At 54.4% G+C, this 23,677-nt stretch overlaps 1 protein-coding gene across 7 annotated transcripts in view; it reads left to right on the forward strand.

The window, feature by feature from the left end:
• The window catches only part of Pxn (paxillin), a 64,018-nt gene that overhangs the window by 34,381 nt on the left and 5,960 nt on the right, over positions 1-23,677 (forward strand). For 3 of the 7 annotated variants that reach the window (XM_030254218.1, NM_133915.3, NM_011223.3), the window contains exons 2-6: positions 17,993-18,219; positions 18,531-18,646; positions 19,022-19,158; positions 19,254-19,455; positions 20,463-20,598. In XM_030254218.1, the coding sequence (XP_030110078.1) occupies positions 19,065-19,158; positions 19,254-19,455; positions 20,463-20,598 (432 nt within the window). In that variant the 5' untranslated portion in view covers positions 17,993-18,219; positions 18,531-18,646; positions 19,022-19,064. Of the gene's footprint in view, positions 1-16,556; positions 16,738-17,992; positions 18,220-18,530; positions 18,647-19,021; positions 19,159-19,253; positions 19,456-20,462; positions 20,599-21,931; positions 22,763-23,311; positions 23,365-23,677 lie in introns of those variants that run through there. The other 4 variants (XM_006530207.4, XM_006530205.3, XM_006530204.3 and 1 more) reach the window with 4 other exon arrangements.

The following is a 23,677-nucleotide window of genomic DNA, read 5'->3' on the forward strand; positions in this document are numbered from 1 at the left end:
TGTGCTCAGCCAGAAGGTATCTGGGCCACCAACTGAGTATTGAGGTATTGGGGTGCGGAGGAGGCTGCCTCCTATGAGGGAGGGACAGACCTCAAGCAAGCAGGTAAACCAGGTACGAGTAGCTCTGTCTGGAGACCCTGTGGGATTGGGTTTGCTTTGTGCCCTGAGCCCTGTGGTAACTTGTGGGGTATGTACTGCTGGACACGTCCCATCCCGGGAATTCCCTTCACCTGGGGCTGACATGACACTGAAACAGCGTTAGTTAGCCCCAGGCACTACACTCATCACAACTCGAGAGGCATCGAGGTGTGAGTGCAGGGCCATGCCTTTAGCTGGGCCAGGGCTTTCTCACCTCCTCTGCACTGTGGCTGCTGGGAGTTTCCTCCCCAGAGTAATGTGGTGGGGACCCAGATACTGTACAGTTTACAGATCTCCTGGAGGTCACCGCCATGTCAGTTGGTGTTGTAAAAATCCTCTTCCTTTCTGGGCTTTGGGAGAGGATCTCCATGGGTGCCTATCACACTGAATGTCCTCAGCAAGCTGTGTCTCAAAACTTTGGAGTCGGGAATCGGAGGGCTTAGCTAGACCCATCTCTGTATTTACGAGTGCGTTGGGCCAGAAGGCTGGCCTTAGACCAGACGCCCAAGGGGACTGGCAGTGTCTTTCTTTCTGTTGGCCGCGTGCATTGAGCCTCCACATCCCAAGCACCAGGCTCGCGGATGCTTGTGCTTGGTGATCTTTTGAATCCGGGAGTGGCTTTACAGTCAAGGGGAAAGAGATTGGAGTTTTAATTGGGTCTTAGATGTCAGTCCCAAGTCCCTTTCTCATGTAGCCCAGGCTAGCCAGACTCTTAATCTTTCTGCTTCTACCTCTCAAACTCTAGGTATGAGCCTCGATGTCCTGCTAAGTTTTTTTTGTTTGTTTGTTTCTCTGTGTAGCCCTGCCTGTCCTGGAACTCACTCTGTAGACCAGGCTGGCCTCGAACTCAGAAATCCATCTGCCTCTGCCTCCCAAGTGCTGGGATCAAAGGCGTGCGCCACCACCGCCGCCTGGCCCTGCTAAGATCTTTTTGACAGAGACAAGTGTTCTGCTCCTGGTGTCGTAACAAATGGAGCTTGTGACAGTGTGGAGGGCCCCGCTACCCAGCGGACACCTCCCCAAGAGTCTTCTCCTGCGCATTCTCTCATGCCTGCTCAGGTGGGGAAGCCAGGGATATTGTCAGCTGTTCAGCCTCCACCCGACTCCTGGCACACCATGAGAGTGGCACTGAACTGTGTAAGGACGGTACAGTTTTTATTAGTTATTAACGTAGATTTTTATTACCTTTTATTTATGTATTTACATGTGTGGACGCAGAGCAGTGCGTGTGTAGATGTTGGGGGACAGCTGGAGGGGGCTGGTTCTCTACCGTGGGGTCCCAAGGATTGAAGTCAGGTTGTCAGGTTGGGCAGCAAGCACATTTCCATGCCCACCGTCCATCTCTTCAGAGGGCTATGTGCTCTGGCATGGCAGGTCTGCTTTACACTCACGTCCCGTTTGTCTCCTCATATGGCTTGTGAAGGGCTTGGGAACCCACAGAGTATAAGGGACCACCAGGATGCCCAATTACTCACAAGGAAACTGAGCTCAGAGGTGCCGCGCCAGCAAAGGGTGGAGCTCGGACTCTTGGGTACGCTCTTGAGTGATTACAAAGCCACACTGCATTTATTCCAGGTTTTTTAAATTTGGATTTCCTAAGCACAAACACATCTATTAAGTGATTCACTTGCAGGCTTTCTACTGGGGGGGGGGGGTGTCTCTGCTTCTCCTGGCCCTGCTTCTGAACCTGCCGGTGCTACCTCTAGAACCCCCTGTAGAAGGAGGAGAACCAGAGGCCATTGCTGAGAGATCTAGGAAGTCTGGCCGCCCAGCGGCCATGTGTAATTCCTAATCCACCAAAAAGGCAGAAAGGCTCAGAGAGGTGATGAGTCATAGACCAGAGTGTCAAGGACAAGTGCAGGCACACTCGAACCTGTGATGTCCAGTTAGAGCAGCCTGGACTCAGGCCTGGCCTCTGCCCAGCTCTGCAAGGATCTGTGTGCATGCTTCACCACACACACGGGCACATGCATGGGCACACTTGCACATACCTGTGCACACACATATTGTGCTACCCTTGGCTCTTAGGATAGCAGCCACTGGTGTTTTTTTGTTGTTTTATTAGTATATGTTTAGCTATGACTTTTTTTTTTTTTTTGAGACAGGGTTTCTCTGTGTAGCCCTGGCTGTCCTGGAACTCACTCTGTAGAACAGGCTGGCCTCAAACTCAGAAATCCACCTGCCTCTGCCTCCCAAGTGCTGGGATTAAAGGCATGCGCCACCACTGCCCAGCTAGCTATGACATTTTATATGTGTATATGGCGTCTTATTATATTTATCCCCCCACACTCCCCTTTTGCTGACTCCCACTGACCTTCTCCTGGTCTTTGTTATCCTTTCGGTGAGCTAACGAGTTCTATTAGGCTTGCTTGCAGGAGCGCCGGGAAGGGGTCATTTACTGGAGCATGGACACTTTATCAGTGGCTCCACTGTGGAAGAGCATCTTTTCCTTCCCCAAGCATGGTACCCATAGAGCCTCAGGGGAGCGTAGGAGCCTCCCTACTCTCTTCCCACAGTGCCTTTAGGCAGAGGACCTAGATACTAGGCCAGTGTTACGGTTGTTCTTTCTGTCTGGGTTTGAATTTTCCTCATTCGCAACAGGAAATCTTGTTCACGGTCAGGGAGATTGGGCCCCTCTTATCCCAGCTTGGACGTCATCTAGTTATGTCTCAAAAATTGGAGTGGGACCTCTGTCAAGGGGTAGCATCTGTGGGGAGGCAGGTGTCACAGTTTGGGGTACGCACGAAGGAGGAGAAGACAGAGCCTTCCTCGCTTCGTAAAGAAGAAATGACTTACCTCAGACAGACAGGTCGGCAGTGGAGCAGGTGATGGGTCAGCTCACTGACTTGTGTGGTGACCATTTCCTGTCTGGGCACCAAGACGGGCAGGAGAAATGGTAGTCCTGGCTGACAGCTTTGTTCTAACAGAGGTCACCCGCTTAACTGCTGGGCCTCTGACTCACAGAGTTTTGAGGAGGTTGTGGGACTCACAGTTGTCCCATCTGTCCTAGGGACATTTACCAGGACAATCCTAGACAGCTAGCTGTGCTCCATACATGGCAGAGCAGGAGGCTCAGGAGCGCTAGATGTATTCCAGCCCAGCCCAACCCCCATTCGAGCTGTCTCTTCCACACTTCATTCCGGAGAGCATGCTGTCGGACACACCTGTGGCTTAGGTGACATGGTGACAGCCTGCCTGGTCAGTCACCCGGCTGCCCCCTTCAGAATGCGGCTTCTTTTAGAAGACTGTCTCTCTGGTTCATCATCTAACACACAAACAAGCTTGTGGAATGTTCCCTGTGTGTACATTGGGGACTTCCTGTGTGATATTTCTGGGCATTTCGGACAGGCGCTGCTATTACCATCTGTCCTCTTTCTGCTGGGTTGGGTTCCCTGAGCCCCAGACTGTCTCCTGCAGTAAAATCCAAATTGGGGATGTGGTGGGTCCCACCCTCCTCTACCCCCTGTTGGTGTCCTGGGCTGGCCAGCTGGGAGGGCAGGCTGGCTGAGCCAACCCAAGCAGGAGCCTTGGATCTCCCTCTGCCTCTGAAGCCAGTGGGCAGACTCCACCAGTCAGGGTCCGCGAGGGCTGGCGTGTGCTTGGCTTGAGGCTCCAGCTCAGGGTCAGTGGGCTTCTTGCAGGCTGGTCATATGACCTTGCTTGTGTTCTGCTTCCTCCTCCTGCATCCTACTTCCCTTGCATACGAGCCCTGTCAGCCAGGCTGAGCCCACAGGTCCCCTGTCAGCCAGGCAGAGCCCACAGGTCCCCTGTCAGCCAGGCTGAGCCCACAGGTCCCCAACACATTTTGTTCCAGGAAAGCCTGTTTTCCGTTTTTTCCTGTGTGGTTTCCCAGTCTGACTTTGCAGCCACCTTGTGCTTCCTCCCTGTCCAGGAAGAGGCAGATTTCCCACTGTGAGAGTTGGAGAAGATCTTCCCTCTAGTGGGACAGGGACAGGCTGGAGCTGTCTGTCCCTCCTTTGTGGGAGGCACTGTCACCCCACCAGGGCCTCCTGGTGAATTTGCAAGTCACCTGTGAGTAAGAGAGGCACGCTTGTGGGCAGGAGGCCGGGAAGGGTCCGAGAGCCTCTGTGCGTGGGATGGCTCTTTTTCAGGAGGTGCCAACTGTCTGTGGTGACACCAGCTGTCAAGGGGCCCCGGCATTTCCTGGAGCTCTGAGCTTAGCAGATGGCTTCCTAAAACTGAGAGTCTGAGGAGCCCGGGGGTCGGATGGTGTCAGTTCCTCTAGGGAAGCAAGTGTGTCCTTGAGGGTTGATGATGGAATGCTGTGGGCCGCTGGCCTGCTGCCTCTTCTGCCTCCACCTGGCTGTCCAAGATGGCTGTTTCAAGTTCTGACGCCGAGGGTGTGTGTGGGGTCCTGAAGTCTCTTGAGTTCTCTTACATTCAGCACTGCGGCACGTATGGAGGAGACTTTATGGTGCCATCTTGAACCCACTTGAGGTTTTTTTTTCCCCCACAGTAAAAGCACATTGTCACGTATGTCAGTACTTGATGACTGCTGGCCACCCGTGGGTAACACTGCACCTCTTGATTGATTGTGCATCAGGCCAGAGACGAGGCCAAGGTTAGCTCTTGGCTGAGTTCTCTCTTACCTGGGCATGCTTGTGCCCTTGTGGGGACAGCATTTATAGAGGGCAAACCTGGAACTACCTGGTGTGTGTGTGTGTGTGTGTGTGTGTGTGTGTGCGCGCGCGCGCGCGCGCGTGCGCGCATGCACGAGTGTGCTAGAGTGTGCATGTGTTCAAGCCAGCTGTCTGTCTCCTCCTTATTTGACTGGTGTGGTGTGTATAGGAGACCTCCATCTGCCTGTGGGCTGATCTGGGAGGCTGCAGGTCTGTGCCTGGGGGAACCTTGCTTTGCTTGGCAGTGCTCAGACAGGAGGGAGCAGCTGCAATCTCATTAGGGGCCAGGAGGAAAATGCTTGTACAAGTTGACCTGGTGTCCCACAGATGAGGCTAGGTGTGCGGAAGGGTTATTTCTCCCTTCCTGAGCAGCTGCCTCGATGGTTGTAGCCCTGTCTGCGGTCCCTCGGGCACTGCACTCTCCTCCTTCTTTCCTGGCCTAACTTCTTAGGGTCTTTGGAGCTTAGGCGGCTCCTGGTCAAAGTTGGAGGGGCTCTCAGGCCCGGCTGCAGTGGGGAGGAGTAGGGAGCATTGAAGCCCCTGGCTCCTCGCCCCCGCCCGCCTCTGCTGGGGAGTGAGCTGGAGGCTGCTGGGCTCAGCTGACATTCTCCAAGGAGGACTTGGAACGAACCCCAGGCATAAACGGGTGAGGTCAGTGGTGTGCTCAGCAAGAAGGCCCCAGTTAGTGACGACCTGCCACAGCTCCCAGGCTCCCTGGCTGACGTCCCTGGCTCCAGCTCCTTCCCTGTGCTGTTCCAGGGGACATGACCATCAGGGATGCAGATTTATGTACCGTGTGCCTCAGTGCTAGAGTGGGAGGCCCACATCATTTTACCGCCAGCCACCATGCTGACTTTCCCCACACTTCCCAGCTGTTACTCACAGTGAGCTCTGTGAGGGACGGAGTTGGTGAGCGGAAGCTCCTAACTGTCTAGTAAATTTTCCCCAGGCTATGAGCAGTGGATCCAGAGTCCTGCGTTTCTACTGGGTAGGCTGTTATCTCTGCTGGGGCACAGTGCCCGGGGCGGGGTTACCAGAGGGTGTATGGAGAGTCACGTGACACCAGAGCAGCCCAATCTGCGACACCTACGACACATACAGCGTGGCTTTATGTGTGGACAGTGGGGGCCTTGTGGTGCTGCGTGATACTGTGCACTGAAGGCCCCAAGTGTGTGCAAAGGACTCTCCGCAGCCTCTCTCTGTCTGTCTGTGTCTGTCTGTCTGACTGCAGTCTCATTGCCTCCAGAACCCAGCCTTGCTAGTTTGATTCCAAGCAGTGATTTTGACTTCTAGCTTCTGTGTTAACTTGGTCCCCAGGGGGCTTCTGGGTTTTCCTTAAGGTTTCCTGGGCTCCTGTCTTCCTTTGTCTCCTGCAGGTATGAACATCCAGGTAACAGGAAGACGAAGGAGGGAGAGGTTTGGACCGCATTTGCTATTGTTTGTAGAGAGAGACACCAAGGCTGGAAAAAGGGTGAGGTGGGGGTGGGCGGGTCCCAGTCCTGCTAAAGAGGAAAGTTGTGGTCAAGGCCAAAGCAGGGAGTGAGGGCCCTTTGGCTTTACTTTCTAAGAGGCTCAAAGATGGAGTGTCAACGCCAGGGGTTCTGTCCCCTGGAGTTGGGCAAAGACAGCATTGGTGGGAGTGTTTGTCCTCTATATCTGTGGCCTTATACTTGAGAAATATTTGGAGCCAGAAAACACAGCTCAGTGCTGTCTGTCTTGTGTTGCATGAGGTCCTAAGTCCTGCACTGGGGGAAAAGAAGAAAAGAAATATTTTTAAAATCACATCTACTTGCAGAGAACCTGAATTTGGTTCTCAGGATCCTCCCTTGACAGCTTCCAACCACCCTCAACTGCATCTGAAGCCCGAGATGGGCTCTGCAGGCACGCACGCATGCACGCACACATGCTGTGACCAAGCCTGGATACCTAACTTACCTGTCACCCACATGGTGAGAAGAGAGAAGCGACTCCATAGTTGTCTTCTGACTTGTATGTGTGCGTGTGCGCATGCACATATACACAGATATAAAAGGGAGTAAATGATTTTAAAAAGATGTATTTTATATGTGTGACTCTTTTGCATACACATATGTATGTGCACTATATGCGTGCATGGTGCCAGAGGAAGCCAGAAGAGGGACTCAGGTCCCTTGGGATTGATGCTCACATGGGTGCTGGGAACTGAACCCGGGTCCTCTGCAAAAGCAGGGCACACTCTTAACTACTGAGCCATGTCTACAACCCTTAAAAAAAATGTAAAACAAAACAGTATATAAGTCTACTGGGCGTGGTGGTTCATGCTTGTAATCCCAGCGATTGAGGACGCTGAGTCCGTACTGAAAGTTGACGGCAGCCTGAGGAATACAGTGAACTGTCTCAAGATGGAAGCCAAATCAAATCATCACATACACGGGAGGTGCGCATGGGCCATATGCGCACCACACCATTCCGAGCGCGGAGGACTTGCAAGCCAGGACTATATTGTGTCTCCGGTCTGTCTCCATCACACATTAACTCCAGCCCTTCAGTGAGAGGCCAGAAAGGGTGGAAGGAAGTTCCTATACCGAGAGCCCGAGTCTGGGGAGGGGTGAGGGGGAAGTGTGGACCCACACAAAAGAGGTAGGCACCCAAAGTGAAGCATGGAGCCCAGCCGAGCCAAGGCTCAGAGCCAACCTGATCTGTGTAAGGAGCCATAGCTTCAAAATAAAAAGTGTGTGTGTGTGTGTGTGTGTGCATGTGAGTGTGTGTGTAGTTCAGGAAGTTCAAACCATTTTGTCTACTGGAAGTAGGCTTAGCAGAACCCAGGGAGGTGACGGAGACTGAGAAGGGACCGAGCCTGGTTTCTGATGCTAGACCGTATTGTTGGCTGCAGATGATAAAAAAGAAAGTGTGACTGTGACAGGGAGAGGCCCAGCGGGGACAGTTATACGTGGGAACCAGAGGAGGGGGGTAGCCAGGTGAACAGAAGCAGGCGGCTTGGCCAGTGGGGAAGCCTTTTGGGCTGCGTTCGCCAGTCAGCATCTGACGAGTAAAGAAAGAGCAGAGAAACTGGTGTCTCTGCGTCCATAAACGCGGTGGACAGATCACAGCTCATCCCAGAAACAGGCAAACTTTTGAACTTTTTGTTCAGGTCTCTGTGGGGCCAGAGATGACTCAGAGTGGAGCCCCTCCTAACCTCTGTTGGTGATTAGCAGGGGGAGCCGCCCGCCCGCCTGTAGACTCATGTGCTTGGAAGAGCCCAGATTGCAGGAAGGGCCTGGAGCCGAGCTGGAACAGACCAGGGACATTTCCAGAACAGGAATCCCCTGGGCGCCAGTCTGCAGCGCACACCTTTGATCCGGGAGGCAGAGGCTGGCGGATCTGAGTTGAGGTCAGACAGCCTGGTCTGCAGAGTGAGAGCAAGCACCAGGGCTACACAGAGAAACCATGGCGGTGTGGGGTGGGGAGATGGAGCCTATGGGTTAGTTGAAGAGGTCGCTAAGATCTGACCCAAGAAGTGTGTCCCCGGCGGCGTGCCGGGGCGGTGGGGGAGGGGCTCTCAGGATGAGTTCTTAATGCTGCTGCTCCCTCACCTGGGGGTGTGGCTGGATCTGGCTCCGGGCACATACAGACCCGGGGTTGGAGACCAAGACAGCTGCAGTCTGGGGTGTGTGGTGTGGTGTGTGTGTGTGTGTATACCTACCTGCTTCATAGGGGCCCTGGTAAAGTTGGATCTCAGAGTGACCTCACAGAAGCCCTGCAGCCTATATTTTCTTATGTCTCCTCTCACCTGTGCCTCGTGCCCTTGGCTGCCTGCACACTCTAGGTTTCGGGGTTGCATGAGCCTCTGGCAGGCAGGGCTCAGCCAAGAACCGGAAATCAGCCTCTGGCACACGGGAGCTGGGAAGAGACAGCTGTACCCGGTGACGGCCCCTGTCTGCTGATGGCTGGAAACCTCTAGACCTTTCCCCCTGGTTTCCTGTTTGTCACCTAGCCCACACTTCCTTCAGGGCAGCTCCTGGTTGAGCAAGGCTTGAGTCAGCTAGGGAAGCTGGGCGGGTGAGTCTTCACAGCCTGCAGGCATGGCTGTTAAATAGTCAGATGGCACCACCAAGGCTCTCCTGCCCCTTGGGGAGAATAGCTCCCGTCCCGGGTTCAGATCATAGCAGTGCCTTGGAGTGAGGCAAAGTCTTGAAGAGCTCAGTTGCTATATAAATCTCATCTAATCCTGTTTCCTCCTTGGAGCCTGCTCAGCAATGGGGGCAGCTCAAGACCTAGTCCATGTTCCTTGCTAGGACCCTGGCCAGGCAGCCCAGTTCCTCCTGTACGCTGATTGCCCCCGTCCTTTCCTGTCTTTCTCTCTCAGCAGGACAGAGTAAGGTATCCATCTCTAAGAGATTAATTCTCCAAGAGGGGACAGTTGTTGAGGGTACAGAGCCCAGTTTGTGAGGGAAACTCCCTCTAGAAGGTTGAATTCCTACAGAGTGTTGAGGCCTTAGGTCCCTAGGCATGGTAGGGGCAGAGATCTGGCTTAACTGTATTGGCTGGCCACAGCCACCTTCCCCGAGGATAGACAGTTACCAGGATAAATATACCCGGCTTTCCATTCCTGGGGAGTTACTCACTGAGTCGAAGCACCCCACTGTGGGTTAGGTTACCTCTGCTCTAACTGCTCTCGGGCTCTGGCGGCTTGAGGGGACAGGGACTGGGCAGAAGCCATGGGAGGGGGAGGGGCGGGTCTGCCTCTTGTTCCTTCCTCTTTCCAAATGGAGAAGTCTCACCCAAGGGGTGGGAGGTGAACCATCCCCAGCTCCTCCAGCTGTTTACATAGCTCCTCCCTTGGTCAGGCTGAGCCCACCCAGTGTGTACATCCCTCTGTCTGAGCAGCTGTAAGGGCCCTTAGGCTACTACCTGGGCTACCCGGGTGACCAGCGGGGGACTGAAACCCCTTTTTGGGCACAAAAGGGTAGACAAGCTGTTTAAGCATCCCCTGGATCCGGACGGCAGGTACTTATGAGCTTATCAGCTCTCTGCTTCACCATGGAGCTGTGGACAGTGGGCCCTGGTGTGGTAAGGGCCCAGGCAGGGCAGCCCATAGCTGGGAAAGGATGAGAAAGGTGGCTCAGAGCTTGCAGTAGTTCTAGCCGTGGGTTCAGAAATAGCGATCTGATGGTGAGGTCAGGTTTCTTCAGAGGAACAGAACGTATCCAGTGGATATATGAACACTCACATATTCAATATATATGATATATAAGTATACTTATATATTTATACTTATTAGAGTGACTAACAGATGTAGACCTGCTAGTCCACCAATGGCTCTCCACCATCAAAAGGTCTAAGAATCCAGAAGTTGCTTAGTCCACAAGGTTGGCCCTCTCAGCTGGTCTTAGGTATACACCAGTGTGGCGGTCCCTGCCAACCCTAGGCAGGCAGAGAAACTGTCCTAACTGTTCTATAGCTTAAGGGCCCAGGGGAGAATCTGGTGTGGTCTAGGTCATGGGAGAGGCCACCAAATTACAAAGTACACGCACGTGACATCTCTCCTAGGGATGGGCTTGATTGACTGAGAAACCGTGTTCAAGATAAAGGTCTAGGGAGGAAGAGTCTGGGATAGGCATAATGGTCTAGGGGCCTGGGGTATGTGCTGGCCCCACAGATCACCAGGATATTAACCACACCCACTCTCAGCCTTCTGGGTGGAAGACAGGTACACATCCCTTCCCTTAAAGAGACAAACCTGTGTGCTTGTCATCCCTGGTTTCCCTGATTCTTATCTGTGAGCACAAGGGCCTTGTGTCCTCTACACACCAGAATCCCCAAGAAGTAGGCTCTAAGGAATGGACTTGCCAGAGGGAGAGGGAGAGGGAGAGGGAGAGAGAGAGAGAGAGAGAGAGAGAGAGAGAGAGAGAGAGAGAGAGAGAGAGAAAGAGAAAACGAACTTCCTTCTTCCATGTCCTTTATGTCCTTTATGTAGGCTGTGAGCAGATGGTTCAGTCCGGGTTCAGGGTGGATCTTCCCAACCCAGATCAGAATGAGGGACTGGAGAGATGGCTCAGTGGCTAAGAGCACTTCCAGAGCCCACTAGTTCAAAATTTTAAAAACAAACAAACAAAAGTCCAGATTAAAACTGGGTTTCAGGCTGGAGAGATGGCTCAGTGGTTAAGAGCACCGACTGCTCTTCCGAAGGTCCAGAGTTCAAATCCCAGCAACCACATGGTGGCTCACAACCATCCGTAATGAGATCTGATACCCTCTTTTGGTGTGTCTGAAGACAGCTACAGTGTACTTAGATATAATAATTAATAAATCTTTAAAAAAAACAACTGGGTTTCACTGGGCATGGTGGTACACGCCTTTAATCCCAGCACTTGGGAGGCAGAGGCAGGTGGATTTCTGAGTTCAAGCCCAGCCTGGTCTATAAAATGAGTTCTAGGACAGCCAGGGCTACACAGAGAAACCTTGTCTCGAAAAACCAAAAAAAAACCAAAAAACCAAACCAAAACCAAAGCACTGGGTTTCCCACTTCAACCACGTAGTTGAGGGAAAATTCCTCACAGGTGTTCCCCTGCCTGGGTTTTAGTTAATTCCAGTCAAGGACAACCAAGAACAACCGGGTCTCCCTCCAAGGCCTTGTTTTGGGTAGAATGATGCCCTGTCTGCCATCCCAGCACTGGGTATGACATTTCTTTGTCCTTAGAGTTGTGGGTCCTCTAGTACAGAGCTCCTGCCTGTTCAGCACCTCCCACATGCTAACTGTGCCGTGATTTGATCCCGGTGCCCAGTAGGCACTTGATGCCCGTTTTCTTGTTTGATCTGAACCCTAAGCTTAAAATGATGACATTCCTGGAAACGTGGGGCAGGCAAGACAGCTGAGGCACAGGCCCCTATCCAGGCAGTTCATCCAGAGAGCAGACAGCCTGTCTGCAAATCCCCAAGTGCAGGCTGTAACATCCAGCCACCTGAGGAATGGCTGGGGCCCCAGCTCCGGCCGCAGAACCTGAACCACCTTGGGTTGGACCTGGAGCTCACCGCTCTTGGCACCTGTCCAGCGCCAGGACTCTGCCTTTTGACAGATTGTATCACATGCCTAAGATGTGGCTGGGGACAGCTAGAACAAAGGGGCACCGCTTGGGAAAGAGCTCTGCATGGGCATAGGGTGGGAAGGCTTCGCCGATTCTCCCCTTGGCTGTCCTTTCAGTGGGGGTTGGGATGGGTGGAAGGGAGTTCCGGGGTGCTTACTATCAAGTCTTGACAGCCCAAGTCCAGTCCCTGGGCGCCATATGGTACAGGGAGGGAACTGACTCCCCGAACGTTGTCTTCTGGCCTCGACATGTGGGTGCCCTTCCTCCTCCAGTAATGGGACAGTCCTGCCATTGAGTGCTGGGCTCCAGTGCAGGTTCCTGGCTTGAAGGTGGTATTGCCTCAAGCTGTAGCCCGAGCAAGGTACAGCTATAAAATGGGGTGCCTGTGCCCTGCATTTGCAGAAGAGATAGTGGAAGCTGACTGAATGTGTCCCTCTGGGTCTGTGGAGCTTGAACTTCATGCTACCCTTAGATTGCACCTCCAGATGTCCCAATTTGCATGCCCAGGGTCTTGGCACTCAGGCTGGTTTCCGTGCCAGCTCTGTGCCGCCGGCTCTAGCTTCTCTGAGACTGAAACTTCCCACTGTGCCTGGGGACTCCCTAGTCTTTCCCTAGCTCAGCAAGAAAATTCTGCGGTTGCACGAGGTTACCCCTGGTAGCAGGAAGGTGATAGACCAACGGCTCCCTCTGGTGGTGAGCAGCGGAAGGCCCGCACGCTTACTCAACAGTACACAGCACTGTGAGTTTTGCCATCCATACCCAGGGCTGCACAGACCTGCCCTCCCGCCCCCCCCCCCCCGTGATTTTTGCTTTCCCCCTCTAGTGGATTCAAGCTTTTGGTTCGGACTTTAGTTGAAATGGTGTCAAGCCTGGACCCAACAATTTAGTGGGGTGATGCTGATGCACTCTGAGGTGCCCCAGCTCTGGGCCCTTTAGTCTGTGAGAAGAAGGACACAGGTGGTGATGGATCTTTGTCTGACCTCTGTATGTACTAAAGGATGGGGCCATTGAGGCGTGAGGTGAAGGAGTTTCTAACACCCCTTGTATATTTAGAGCTAGTGAAAGGTTGTAGCCACGGCTGAAGCCTGGGGAAGCCTGGCAGGTAGGGAGGCTGCTTTGTGAAGCCTCATCCTGGCTGTGTTTACTGAAGCCAGGGGAGGAGTTTGCTGGGTTTTGGGGGCTTTAGCCTTTAACAGCGGCCGATGGGACCGCTAGGCTAGGTGTCTACAGCACAGGACCCAGAGCCTCAGAGGCTGTGTTTAGGTGGCCTCCTGTATTGCTGTACCAACTAGTGAGGGGCCCTGGGGCACGGGGACTACAAGTCTATTCAAGCCACAGGTAAGGACTAAGTTAGGGTACAGAGAGAGGAGGAAACCTTGTCGGAGGCTGTGCTTGGGTAAAGTTCCGCTCTCTCAGGTAGGCAAACGTTTAGAGGAAATTGGGAAATCATTTTTTTTTTTTTTTTTTTTTTTTGGTTTTTGTTTTCTGAGGCAATGTTTCTGTGTGTAGCCCTGCCCTCCTGGATCTTGCTCTGTAGACCAGGCTGATCTTGACCTCAGATCTGCCCGCCTCTGCCTCCCAAGTGCTGGAATTATAGGCGGGTGCCACCAGGCAGGGCTTTGAATGCTCCTTTCTTACTCTGGGGCTCTGGCCCAGACTGTTTTCATGGCTGCATCCGGTTCTACGAAGGAGGGTCTTTCTCTAGATGTCACAGAGTAATTAGGTCTGGTTTGGCAACTGATGCATTTTGGCAACTGTTCGTGGGCCAGCCCTTGTAAATCTCACTGATACTGCAGGGTAAGAGTTATTTACAAGCCGGGCGTGGTGGTGCATGCCTTTAATCCCAGCACTTGGGAGGCAGAGGCAGGGGGATTTCTGAGTTCGAGGCCAGCCTGGTCTACAGAGTGAGTTCCAGGACAGCCAGAGCTGCACAGAGAAACCCTGTCTCGAAAAACCAAAAAAAAAAAAAAAAAAAAAAGAGCTATTCACAGCGAGGGCTGGAGGGTCGGATAGCTCAGCGGGTAACAGCATGTGCTAGGCGAGCCTGACATCCCCAGCTCCCATGTAAACCTGGACAGTGGTTGTATCTGCAGCCCCAGCACTGAAGCTGACATCCGCAGTGAAGCCCCTGTCACAGACAGGAAGCGGGGCATGGGCTCTTGAATGTAGTCCTCTGATCTCCATGCTCACGTGCAAAGTACACACAAATAAATAATCAACAAAGATAAGTATGAAGATTGTTTTTACGTGTATGGGTGTTTTGCCTGCGTGTATGTAAGTGGATTAAATGTATGTGGTGCCTGCAGTCTGAGAGGATGTTGGATTCCCCCTGGCATGAGAGTTACAGGTGGTTGTGAGCCGCCTCGTGGCTGCTGGGAACTGAACCCAGGTCCTCTGCAAGAGCAACCAAGAGGTTTTACTGTGGAGGTGTCTCTCCAACGTGGACACTTGACTGATTAGACTAGGCCTTCCTTAAAGACAGGAGGTCAGTAGTCCTGGAGATGAGCTGGGCCTGAGTTCAGGCCCTGGTGCTTCCATCTGGTATCCACATGGCAGACAGTTCTTCTGTAAGCTCAGAGTGAGCCCTTTTTTCTTGTATTTAAGATTGACTTTTTTTTTAAGATTTAATCATTTATTTCATGTATGTGAGTACACTGTTGCTGTCTTGAGACACACCAGAAGAGGGCATCAGATCCCATGACAGATGGTTGTGAGCCACCATGTGGTTGCTGGGAATTGAATTCAGGACCTCTGGAAGAGCAGTCAGTGCTCTTAACCGCTGAGCCATCTCTCCAGCCCCTTGAGATCGACTTTTAAGTATGTCTATGTCTCTGTGTTTGTGTGTGTGGGTGCAAGTGCCCGCAGAGGCCAGAGCCTTTGGAAACTCCAAAGGCAGGGTATAAGCTGCCTGCTGTGGGTGCTGGAAACCAAACGTGGGGCTTCTGCGTGAACTGTCTGTAACCCGGGCTGTCTCTTCAGCCTCCTCTCTTTCTTTTAATTATACCGTGTTTGATGTGTGTTCGTGCGTGCGTGTGCGTGCGTGCACGTGTTGGTCAGAGGACAACTTGCAGGCATTATCTTTCCTTCTACCACGTGGGTTCCAGGGATCAAACTCAAGCCATTCGATTTAGTAGCAAGCATGCTAAGCCATCTTGCTGGCCCCAAACCTTTCTTCATAAATTGGAAGGAAGGAAGGAAGGAAGGAAGGAAGGAAGGAAGGAAGGAAGGAAGAAGAAAACAGGCAATCTGGGGAGAGAACTCAGCTGCTAAAGTGCATGATGTGCAACCTTGAGGCGCAGAGCTCTTCAGCTCTCACTGACAGCCTCCTGTGCTGATACACATCTATACCTTCCATGCCGTGGGGAACAGGTGGATCCCAGGGACTTGGTGGCCAGCCAGTTTTTCTGAAACCCCTTCTCTCAAAAACACAAGGTGTGGAGGCTAGCCTGGTCTACACAGAGAGCTCTAGGACAGCCAGGGTTACATAGAGAGACTGATGTATCTCTCAAAAAAAAAATGGAAGCTGAGCTGCTGAGACGGTGCAGTGGAGACTGTAAGCCTGATGACCTGGCTTTTTAGGGTTTAACTCAGAACCCTACAAAAGTGGAAGGTGAGGACCAACTCCACCAAGTTGTCTTAGGATCCGGGCGGTGCTGTGGCACACCCTTAGTCCCAGCACTGGGGAGGCAGAGGCAGGCGGATCTCTGAGTTTGAGGCCAGCCTAGTCTACAGAGTGAGTTCCAGGACAGCCAGGGCTATACAGAGAAACCCTGTCTCGAGAAAACAAAACAAAACAACAACAAAAACAAAAACAAAAAACAAAAAAACTCTCAGACACATACAATATAAAGAAACAAATCTTAAAAAAAAAAAAAACAACAACAACATAAAACGGTGACCTACAGAAACAAAATGGAACAGGACAAAGAACATACCCCAGCCCAACTTCCAGCCTCCACACAGGCTCGTGCTGGGGAGCACAGCATGTGTGTGCACGTACACACGTGTACACACCACACGCATGTGAAGACACACAAGAAAGAAAACGAACGGAAAAAGCTCATGGGAGCCGAGTGTGGTGACTGAGGCAGGAGAAATGAGAGTTTGGAGCCACCTGGCTTGCATAGCCAGGCCCCGTCTCAACCCCAGGCACTAGGCTGTGCCCTGGTGGTAGTGGTAGAGTTGACGAAACAGAGCTCTAGGCTTTATCTGTAGCACCATAAAAATCGGAAAAAAAAAAAAAAAATCAAACCAGAATCCAGCCCAGGCAGCAGTAAAGCCGGACATGGGATCTCAGCCTGGGTGCAGGGCACAGGGAGGGAGACGATGTGTGGGCTGTGTGGGCAGCAGAATCCCTGATTCACTGTCTAGCAGAGAAGGCTTCTGTCTCCCTCGGAGTGTTCGGAGCCCGAGGAACTGTGTCAACTTGGGCAGTGGGGACCTCAGCCCTGCTCGCTACGTTAAGCTACGTTGCTGTTGTGGGGAGGATGGCAGGTTCCGTAGGTGAAGCTCCTGGCCCTGGGAACAGTTCAGGACTGGCGGCTGCTCTTGCCCTCTCCGGAGCACTGCAGTAGTCCAAGATGGAGAAAGAGGGGTTCCGCCTCCTGGGGGTTGGGCCCGGAGGAAATGGCCAGCAGGTGTGGCCCCAGAGACGCCTCCGGGATTGGCCCTGGACATTAGTTCCTGCTATGCCTTACCTAGACACATATAGACTCCCCCGTAGTAGTGTAGTTCCGGTTTGTTGGAGGCAGGAAGTCAGAACTCCTCCAGGGGACCTGGAAGAGGAGGGGCCGCAGGAGTTTCTCCAGCAGTAGGAAGCTGGGACCCAGGGTCTCAGCTTCTCTTCCCAGTGTACAGCAGGAGCCAGGGGTAGGTGTGCCGACTCAATGATGTTGGTAAGCAGGGCCGCGGGGAGAAAGCATGGCCTCAGGAGGTTCTCGTTTCCCTCTCCTCTGAGCAGGAATGGGGCTGGGGGCAGGGCTGCAGCAAAGGTCAGACTGACAGCCAGCTGGGCCTGCCAGCTCGAGCACCTTAGATTTGTCACCATCTTGTTGCCGTGTGATCACAGCAGCCTCCCATAGGTTTGGGGTTTGGAACTTGGGGAAGTCTGAGGAATCATGTGACCTTGTCCTTATCTGCCCTGTTACCTGGGACAGGGACCCAGGGCTTCCAAGTTGGCTCTCCTCAGCTCTAAAGAGAACAGTTGTAGCCGTTTAGGTGACCGGAAGGGTCGCCTGTGACCATGTGTGTAAACACCTCTCACAGCGCCTAGTAGACACCGTGATGAGAGCAGGCCACTGAGTTTGTGATCGTTGCTTAGGAGGGCCAGGGACGCAGGTCACTAGAGGCTGAGCGTAAAACAGGTCAGTGAGCAGTCTAGGAAGGAGGGTGTGGCGTTTGGGGCTGGACTCTACCCAGGCCGCGGCCCCGCAGAGGGTTTCGACACAGGAGGAGGAGTAAGGCAGGAAGGTCACCACTTCTAGCCCCTACCCTCTAGCTGAGTTCTTCCTGTCAGGAACCTGAGCCCCTGTAGGCTACCCCATGCTAGGGTAATGGCAGCTTGCGTGAGGGCCCCTGTGTTACAGTTAAACAGCCCTGGGGCCCTGGAGCCTCTAGGGCTGGGTTCCTTGCCAGTTGGCAGGGACAGTCAGCAGAGCAGCCTTGCCCCCAGCTTGTTGAGGGGGTGGCTAGCGCTGAGCTGGCTGCATGCCAGCCCCCAGCCTCTCTACATGCCTTAGCTGTAACCTGGAGCCCGGGGAGGAGCTTAGAGCACGGAATTCTGCTCCTCTCCCTGGCCTTGGAGGACAGGTGCACCCCAGGGCCACCTCCTGACTTGGCTCAGTCTGCCCAGCCCCTCCCTGTGCTGTGACGTGTTTCGGGGCTCCCCCCACCTGATTACCCCAGTCGCCCCGTGGAGTCAAGAGTTCCAGGCAGGCGTTTCTAGCTTGCACCGGCTTCAGCACAGCCCTGTCAGGAGGAATGCAGAGCCAGGCACCCTCACCCCTGAGGGAGGAGCCCAGAGAAAGCACTTTTAGTCTGGGCTGGGGACAGGGCAGCAGATGTGGGAACCTGAGGAAGGCAGGGCACTGTCCCTGGGAAATTCCCGGTAAGGCCGGTGCTCACTGGTGAATGGACACCCTCTCTTTGCAGATGCCCTGCTGGCAGACTTGGAATCTACCACCTCCCACATCTCCAAACGGCCAGTGTTCTTGTCAGAGGAGCCCCCCTACTCCTACCCAACTGGAAACCACACATACCAGGAGATTGCGGTGCCACCTCCGGTCCCACCACCACCGTCCAGCGAGGCCCTCAATGGCACGGTCCTGGACCCTTTAGATCAGTGGCAGCCTAGTGGTTCCAGATACGCTCACCAGCAGGTAAGGGGTGTGGACCCGAGAAGCCCTCGGGGACTTAGGGATGATAGGAGCTGATCTACCAAGGATGCGTCAGGCCACTGGAGAACTGAGGTGGGGGGTGGGGTGGAGGGGATAGACATACACAGCCATACACAGTCCTTCCTATGCACCATGTGAGGGACCAGTGACCAAGTATTAATCACCTGACCGGCCCGTGGAAATTCCCTGTGAGACAGGCTGCGAGCAGGAGCTGCCCGGGGGCTGGTGCTGCTCCTGGCTGCTGTTCCTGTCTCTCCTCGGGGGACAGGCCTGATTGTTCTTCCCCTCCGCAGCCTCCGTCCCCACTGCCCGTGTACAGCTCCAGTGCTAAAAATTCCAGTGCCTCCAACACCCAGGACGGCGTGGGCTCCCTTTGTTCCCGAGCAGGCGAGGAAGAGCACGTCTACAGGTACAGAGCCAGCGCCTCTGCCAGCCCCCGGCTTCCCTCTGGGAACCTCTGGGCCGTTGGCTTAACTACAGAAGGCCCCCGAGGCCCCTACCAGGCCCTGTGCCTGTCAGGGGCCTTGGGGCTCCCCCTGCCACCTCACAGCGGTGGGTGGGCTGGGCTCCCACAGCATCTGTGTAGTTGAGGAACTGCAGCAAAGTTTCCTTCCTCCTCGCTCACCACATTCCTTCCCTGCCCTCCCTCCCTCCCTCCGCCTCCTTGCTTGACCAGGAGGCTTATGACATTCTGCCTCAGGGGCCTCGGGTGGCAGGGGGACCCTCTGCTGCTGCATCCAGCATAAGGAGGAGAGGTCTCATTTCTCTCCTCTGCTTCTCGAAGCTTCCCCAACAAGCAGAAGTCGGCAGAGCCCTCACCTACCGTCATGAGCTCCTCCCTGGGCAGCAACCTCTCTGAACTTGACCGGCTGTTACTGGAGCTGAACGCAGTGCAGCACAGCCCGCCTGGCTTCCCTGCAGGTACAGCTGGGCATCCAGGCCACCCATGAGCCTTCGGGTCCCTGGGGGACTGAGGGATGAGCAACCATCTTGGTTTCCTTTTTTTTTTCCCCAAGATGAAGCCGAATCGAGCCCCCCCTTGCCTGGAGCCCTGAGCCCCCTTTATGGCATCCCAGAAAATAACACTCCCTTGGGGGGCAAAGCGGGGCCCCTGGTGAAAGAGAAGCCAAAGCGAAATGGAGGCCGGGGGCTGGAGGATGTGCGGCCCAGCGTGGAGAGCCTCTTGGATGAACTGGAGAGTTCCGTGCCCAGCCCTGTGTGAGTATTCACTGGGAAGCTCTTGAAGGTCCTGCCCAGACAGGCTCCAGGCCGGAGTGCCTGTGACGTAGCCCTAGAGTCACCTGGTTCCCTTAAGTGCCCGTTACTTGCCGTACCAGCCATCAATCGGCACTGTGCTGTGTGTGCGGAGCCCGTCTGTGGTTCAGACGGTTGCTAAGGCCCCAGAGGGCTGGAATCCTGGCTGGGCCAGTTAGTACACTCAGCTCTCCAGTCTGTCTTTTCCTCTGTAAGTTGGAATAAGCCGAAGTGAGGCACGGTGATAACGTGGTCACGAGCCCAGCATCTGGGGATTCGGGGCTTGGGGGAATCGCGTGTTCAAGGCTAGTCTAGGCTATACACTAAGTTCCAGGTTGGTCTGAACTGCACAAGACCTTGTTTTAAAACAGGAAGCAAACTGTAAAGTAGGTTAGCAGACAGGGATCACGGGATGAGACGACATAGGTAAATCCAGTGAGACCATGTAGTCCCATGTGTGCGGGGGGCCTGGTTCATAGCTCTGCTGCTCACAGGATGCTCCTAGTAATGTTAGGTCTTGTCTGTTCACTCTGAGGTAGGGTCTCCCTCCACAGCCCGGACTGTTGTGGAACTCACTACGTAGTAAGCCTCTTCTTGCCCCAGCCTCCTGCATGCTGGGATTACAAGTAGGAGCCACCGCCACACCTGCCTGTCTTAATGGTAGCTAGCGCTGACTGATGTGTAATAACCTGACGTCTATGTGCAGCGCTGTAGAAGGGACCTAGTGGGACTCCCTCTGTTTGACAGGGGAGCCTGCCTTGCCCTGCCCTGGCAGAGGTGTCTTCCTGTAAGGGTACCATGTGAGCCACCTGCCTTTTTCCTCTGGTCACCTCCCCTTGGCACGGTCTCAGCCAGTTGTACTCAGCCAGGGATGGGGGTCCCTAAGGTACTGGGTACTGGAGACCTGATCCCCTGTGGAGCTAGAGTCTGGCCCCCCGGGCTCCCCGCTGACACAGCACCTGTCCTTGCAGCCCGGCCATCACTGTGAACCAGGGAGAGATGAGCAGTCCGCAGCGAGTCACCTCCAGCCAGCAGCAGACCCGGATCTCGGCCTCCTCTGCCACCAGGGAGCTGGACGAGCTCATGGCGTCACTGTCAGATTTCAAGGTGCCCTGTGACCCTCCGTCCTCTCTGCTTTCCCCCCACCCCCCATCCATTCTTCGACCTCAGTTGAGTAGCTGGCCTGTGGCTCCACAGCACCCTGGGGGAGAGAGGCTAGGCAGTCCGTGGGCGAGACTGTGCTTCTTAGCAGCCAGTGAAGGCAGAGAAACCAGAGCCTCTTTTAGCTGGGACATTCCTCCCTCTCCTGGTGTTCCCAGCCACCCAGGTCAAGGGGATCAGGAGGCACGGACACAGGGACAAAGAGCCCTGTGTTGATGGCTGCTCTTGCTGGAGGAGGGTGTGTCCTGCTGGGCCCGTGGGATCAGGATCCCAAGCCTGAGAGGTCACTTGCCCCAGAGCTGCCTCTCCCACGCTTGCTGTCCTCAGAACACCCACTTTCTTTCAGCCAGTGCAGATGGGATTTACAGGCCTCTGCAGCCAGCCTCCGTCCACACTCCACTTTGTTCTCCCGGGGCCTGAGTCCCCAGAGCACAGAGCCCTTGGCCCATCAGCAGGAAGTGTCCCACCTTCCCCTCCCAGGCTCTCCAGGCCCACCAGTCCACAGCGTTTTATTTAGAAGATGTATTGCCTTGATAGGGCTTCATACTGACAGAACTCTCCAGTAGCTGCTGACTTCAGCTCCATGTGTGTCAGCCAGAGACCTCTGGGGCGCAGCTTGGGGAATATGAGAAGGGAGCCAGGCCGTATGTCCACTCTTGGCCCAGAAAGGTGCCTCCTGTCTCTCTTCAGCTGTATTTTTGCTTGGAGCTCAGAGGCGGGAGAATGGGTGCTGGCACCGTCCGGACTTGTAAACCTTGTTGCCTGGTTCTAAGCAGTGGGAAAGCAAGTTGGGACCCGCACTAGCTGTATTGCCTTAGGCGTTCATCCCAGGACACTGCGGTTGCTTCCTTAGACCGTGTAGCCCAGTGCCACTCAAGGAAAAGCCACACCACTTCTTGCTGAGCACTAGAGAGGGGATGTTCCCATAAAGGAAAGCAGGAGTGGGCTGGGTGGGATGGCCCGGTGAGTAGTGTGTGAAGCTGGTGCCCGTGGCCAGCTTCCCCCGGGTTTGCACTTCGTTGTAAATCCCCAACATGCTTACTCTGGGTGACTTTGTGAGCATGGCTTTGTGGCTGGTCTCTGATGCCTGGGTCTCCTAAGGTGTGAAGGATACCCAGACCAGTGCAGACAAACATTTCCGGGCTTGGAGCCTTTCCAGAGACCCTGCGCCTTAGTGTCGCACAGGTGTAAGATGGTGGTTCTCAGAGCACTAGGCCACATCTGCCCCCTGCTCACCTCTCCCTGTTTCTCTCTCTTCCCCTTTGTCTTTCTTCTCTAGACTAGCACTTCTGCTGTGCTGCTGAGCTCCCAGGGGCTGCTGCCCGGCTCTTCTCCACCCCCGCCCCTCACCCTCCTTCATCCTCCTCTTCCTCCCACTAACTCCTCCCCTGGAGACCACACCCCAGAGGCCCTCTACACAGAAGGAAGTAGTCAGGTCCTTTTACCTTCTGTGGCTCCCAGATGGCTTGGTTTGGGTAGTCCTGAGGAGACGTCTGACACTCAAAATTCAAGGTATCCTTCTGTGGCGGCTTCTCAACAGTCACGTGGTGCGAAGAGCCAGGCTCAAGTTAGGTGTGGCCTGATGGGTGCTGTGGGTCCCCCCTCTAGGACTCCCCCATGCCACACTCCATACCCTGCAAGGAGCATAGGGTCCCCGGGGCCACTGGCCAACCATGTGTTTTCAGAGGAGACTGTGGCTCCCATTTGGGGACAGCCACAGGCTCTGACAGCATCCAGGCCTGAGAGTCCCCATGGAGTGACTTACAGCTTTCAGGAAGGGCTTGAGCCACCCGCCGTGGCATTAGATCGGCAAGATATCCTTCCTGACACCTGGGCTCTCACCAAGGAGTGTGCCCTGCAGGAGAGGGTACAGTCAGAACCAGAGGGCCTGGGAAGCACTTGTCCTGCCGCAGGGGACAAGGAGCCGCTCCGTGGGAAGACTCCCCAGAAGGGAAGCCTTGGGGGACCCACTGAGGCACTCGGGAGCCCAGGGAACCCAGAAGGTACCACTGAAGCCACTCTGGAGGCCAGGAAGGAGCAGCCGGAGCCTTCTTATGCCATGGCCGTGGGGACACCCAGCGTCTCGGAGAGGATTTCCACCTCCGGCCAGGCAGGCACCAGCTTGTGCGGTCACTAGGCATGGCTCTGGCAGGACTTGAGTGTGGGCCACTCCTTGCTAACTGCATGCTGCCCTTACAAATGCCTGCCTGGGCAGAGAGTGCCAAAGGATGATGGTCTAAAGATATGCTTGGCGGTGAGCCTGAGGGGCCAGCCTTGTGTCTAGTGATGTTCGATCTCCTGCTTCTTAAGATGTCCTTTAGAGGAGCTGACCCGGCATCTCAGTGTACAGAACGGTGGTTAGATGCATGCATTTGGGAACTACAGAGATCCACACAGCACTCTGGCAGCTCTCACTCCCTATGTATACTTGGGGAACCACCCAGAGGCTCAGCTTTCCCTTCTTTAAAATGGGAGCACTAATAGCACACTGTCCCAAGGTCATGCAGAGGGTTGGCTGAGATAAGTCCTGGAAAGTGGAGACAACCCAGTACATGGTTTTCCTTCCCTCTGCCCCCAGCTGTCTGTCCTGCCTTTGCCTCCTCAGTGCTGGGACTCTAGCTGTGTGCCACCACGCCAGGCTCTTCCTTGTTTTTCGTAGGATTCTGACTTTACGCCTTCATCCCAAACCGTTTCCGCCAACAGTACAAATGAGTAAGCTTTAATGCGTACTATAAACTACGTACAAACACTGGCTAAAAGATGTAAAGAAAAGAGAAGCCTCCATCTTTCTACTTAAGTAGTGAGGAGAGAGGCGAGGGAGGGGTGAGAACATCAGGTGACTACTGTGTGACCCCAAGTGTGAGTCAGGAGAGCCCCGCTGGCTCCGGCTAAGGAGAGCGTAGCTGGCGTCCTCCGAGTATTTTGTCCACGGTTAGAGACTGACTTGGGAGTGAGCGCTAGGCCGTAGGACCCTCAACAGCCCTGTTTGCTTCCTGCTTTCACCTGTCTCAGCTGGCCTCTTGGT

Source organism: Mus musculus, chromosome 5 (assembly GCF_000001635.26).
Source record: "Mus musculus strain C57BL/6J chromosome 5, GRCm38.p6 C57BL/6J".
Classification (NCBI taxonomy): Eukaryota; Metazoa; Chordata; class Mammalia; order Rodentia; family Muridae; genus Mus; species Mus musculus.